The following is a 4,121-nucleotide window of genomic DNA, read 5'->3' on the forward strand; positions in this document are numbered from 1 at the left end:
GTCAACATCAGTTTGGATAGCCAAGTAGCGGAGCCCAGAGTATTCAGTGTCACCAAGTTTTTTTCCGCTTGCCAAACAGAGATTATTAGCAGCCTCCCAGAACATTTCCTGAGGTATAGGTCTGAAACCGGTCTAAAAATCAGGATTGAAATAATACTCTGGAGGGCAATCATTTTTAGCTAATAGAGAAAAATAAATGAACATATGTATGTGTGTAGGAAGTTCAAATGACAAAAATAAGATCGTCTTAAAATGTAGCTAAATAACACAAATAAAGTAAAAATCAGTGATAACGTGATCAAAGGAATAAGAGTTAAAAAGGAAAATATTTTTATTGAAAAATTGAAAACCCTAATTAAATGTTACTTCAATTTAAGTTATTACAATTAAATTTAGATTTGTAAATGAGCTAGAGAGCTAGAGAACTGTGTAACTCAAATAGCCGCCGATCTATCAATAAATACCGCAACTAAATGAACACAATAACACTTTCATTCTTATTATTCCATTTATGTTTGTTTGTGTATTAATAATAGTATCTAAATTATATTATAAATTGTACTCATGAAGTTATACTAACTCTGTATATATTTTTAGATTTAACTAACGATATTATTATTGTTTACCCGGAACACGGACTATAGCCGACACGGCCTTTTGTTAACTTGTCCGTGTCCGGGCAAGTTTACCCGTGTTTTGCCCGCAATTGTTAATATATAAAAGGGGCTCGAACTTTATAGCGGGGAGTTGGTTTTTGGATACGATACGATACAATACAACTATTTTATCCGCAACCAATCTTATTTATTAAACCGGATTATTATCCGGGGGCAATTTGATACGTGCCGGTATCTATTCTAAGGACATAAAAACCGGACTACAATATATTACAGGGCTGTTGTCCGGACTACGTAACACAACACTCAGTGGCCAACCTAGTCAATAACAACAGGTAGTAACGGACTGGGTACAACTTTAAAGGTAGTTGAACGCAATCCATTACATCTGGTGGTAGCGGTGGGATAGGATAACTCCCACGGACAACCTGCTTTATTGATTAATCGTGAGTATGGCAACCCGGAGGACGAGGAGTGCTGAAAGAACTGGCATGAATGCAGTAGAAGCAGAAGTACTTCACAGATTGACCAACGTACTAGAAGAGATGCGCACAGAGGGACGGCGCCCGGGACCACCACAATTCAAAGCTCCAGAGTTTGATGGATCAGGAGACGTAGAGTATTTTATCCAACAGTTTGAAGATGTAGTCATGGCAAATGAATGGAGACCCTTAGCTAGTATACTTCACCTTCGAGAAGTGCTGAAAGATGCAGCCCGAGAGTGTGGCAAGGCTGGAACAGTGGAAGGGATTTTTGGAAACCTTAGAGTGCGGTTTGGAATGACCGTGAGAGGGGCTCAGGCTCAGTTGTCTGTCTTGAAGCGAGATTTTAAGACCAGTCTTCAACAACATGCTGCATTGGTGGAAAAGCTAGTGACAGTGGCATACCCAGATCTACCCCCTGTACACAGGAACATCATGATGCGGGACACTTTCACTAATACATTGGGACACGCAGGGTTGCAGAGACACTTATTAGCGGTGCCTACACCCACCCTGGCTGATGCATTACGCGCAGGAAATGAATACCTGCAAATCCAATCACTATTCCCAGGCAGCTCACACATCAGACAAATAGACGAAAATGGGGAAGATGTGTTAAACGTCACTCAGGCCCAGAACGACTCTCTGACAAATATAAGTAAAGTGCTACAGAAGCTGGTGGCTGAGATGGCTGAGTTACAAGCAAACCAACACAGGTACATAAACAGACGCTCAGAAAGGCAACCTATACGAGAGCCACTCAAGTGTTGGGGGTGTGAACAAGAGGGCCACCCACACAGGAGTTGTCCAACTCACCCACGGAAAACTCGAAAGTTTCCAAACACAGGGCCGGGAAACGAGGAAAGCCCGCCGCAGTAGGACTGCCTACTGGCTGCAAGAGGGCACCCCAAGATAAGAAACAAAAAAATATACAGGTACGACAAGGATGCTTGGGGAACACCAATAGAGGTTGGCAGTCTCCAAAAAATGCTTGTCGACAACCAGAACCTGCACAAAAGTTCGAATGTAAGCTTCAAAATAAATATGAGGTACTTATGAGAGAATCAGAAACCGAAAACAAAGAGTTGGGTCCGCCTCAAAGCGATCAGGTAGAAACTTACCAGAAACAGCTTGGACAGAAGCAAAAAATCAAAAGACGTTCACTCAGCCTTCCTGAAAGACGGAAGCTCCACGGTGACCGCCTTTTAGATCTGAAACTCCCTGAAAGACGGGAGCCACAGATAGATATGACAGAAAGTTTAAAGAGACCACATGGGTCTAGCTATTACTTACCTGGAAAAGTGGGAGGCAAACCAGCTCTGTTCCTTTTAGATACCGGCTGCAATACCAACCTGATCAGTAAGCGCATGTTTGATCAGCTACCTCAAAGTTTTAAACAGCAGCTCAAGCCATGTACGACACATGGACAACTGGCAGACGGGAGTCGACTGCCTTTCTATGGAGTGGCACAACTGCCTGGTCGCCTCCGGGATATGAAATTTGAGGAAACCTTTGTTGTGAGCAGTATTAGCGAGGATGGGATTCTAGGAATGCCTTTCCTTGCTGATCATGGATGCAAGATGGATTTTGGTCAGCCCACCATAACTATTCAGGATTTGGTAATGCCTCGCGTGGACCGTTATGGGCGACTACTACAAAACAAAGTTCAGTTAGTTCGAAGTGTAGAAATTCCGGCCCGTTCAGAAATGACAGTGCAGTGCCGGATCACGACTCGAAACTACTACCCTGTAGGAATAGTGGAGAGTGGAGGAAAAATACCTCTGGCTACCAGCCTCAATCAACCTCATAAAGATGGCCGGATTGTTGTTAGGTGCATGAACCCGTTAGATCAGCCATTGAGAATTCCTGCTGGGAAAACTGTAGGAATGTACACGGGAATAGAGGAAAATGACATAGAAATGCCAGAGGTAAAACTTTCTCAACGAGCAGCAGTAACGGCCGTGAAACAGGAAGTCAGATCCATGTGGGTCCCAAAGCACTTGCAACAAGTGTATGAGGACGCATGTCATGGTTGTCGAGATGAACAGCAACGACGACAGTTGGCTTGCTTACTGATTGAGTATAGCCAGGTATTTAGCACCACTGACGACGATGTGGGACAGACGACTCTGGTGGAACATTCCGTTCCTATCATAGAGGGAGCTCGTCCCATACATCAGCCGCCACATCGGTTGGGCCCTCAGAAGGAAGCCGAAGCTGAACGACAAATTCAGGAACTGTTGTCAAAAGGGTTGATCGAGCCCGCGAGTGGTGCATAGAGCTCTCCAGTGGTCCTAGTGAGGAAAAAAGATAATAAGTGGAGGTTTTGTGTTGACTACCGCAGACTCAATGCCATCACAAATCAAGATGCTTACCCTATACCCAGAATTGACGACAGTTTGGACGCACTGTCCGGAAGTAAATACTTTAGCACACTGGACCTGACCAGTGGATATTGGCAGGTGCCACTGGACCAGGATGCCAAAGAAAAATCTGCATTCACGACACGCAATGGACTGTGGCAATGGAAGGTGTTACCCTTTGGGCTTACTTCGGCTCCCGCCACGTTCCAACGGTTAATGGAACAGGTTTTCCAAGGTTTACACTGGAAGACGTTACTGCTGTATCTAGATGATGTGATAGTGGTGGCGCCTGACTTTGAGACCCACGTGAGTAGGCTCTGAGAAGTGCTGGAACGCTTGCATAAGGCTGGATTAAAGCTTAAACCATCAAAGTGTGAGCTGTTTCGCTCCAAGGTACGGTTCCTAGGACATGTGGTTAGTGCTGAGGGAGTAGCCACGGATCCCGAAAAAATTTGTGTGGTAAAAGAATGGCCCCCACCCAAAAACTTGACGGAGCTCCAAGCATTTCTGGGAACTGCTGGATATTACAGACAATACCTCCAAGATTATGCTACAAATGCAAAACCCCTTTCTCAACTGACCAGCAAAAACACGCCGTGGCGGTGGGGCGAGGCAGAACAAGGAGCCTTTGAAATACTAAAAAATGGTTTGGTAACGGC

At 44.6% G+C, this 4,121-nt stretch overlaps 1 protein-coding gene across 1 annotated transcript; it reads left to right on the top strand.

Annotated features, from left to right (window-relative positions):
• The first annotated feature begins 2,154 nt into the window (after window positions 1–2,154).
• Window positions 2,155–3,378, top strand: LOC137398432 (uncharacterized). Its single transcript, XM_068084541.1, has one exon. The coding sequence runs from the start codon at window positions 2,155–2,157 to the stop codon at window positions 3,376–3,378; it is 1,224 nt and encodes a 407-aa protein (XP_067940642.1).
• Window positions 3,379–4,121: the final 743 nt, after the last annotated feature.

The sequence above is a fragment of the Watersipora subatra genome, chromosome 6 (genome assembly GCF_963576615.1).
Source record: "Watersipora subatra chromosome 6, tzWatSuba1.1, whole genome shotgun sequence".
NCBI classification, from domain to species: Eukaryota; Metazoa; Bryozoa; class Gymnolaemata; order Cheilostomatida; family Watersiporidae; genus Watersipora; species Watersipora subatra.

Excerpts from the sequence above, each read along its gene's own strand:
- LOC137398432 (XM_068084541.1), top strand. The coding sequence starts at position 2,155 with ATGAGAGAATCAGAAACCGAAAACAAAGAGTTGGGTCCGCCTCAAAGC.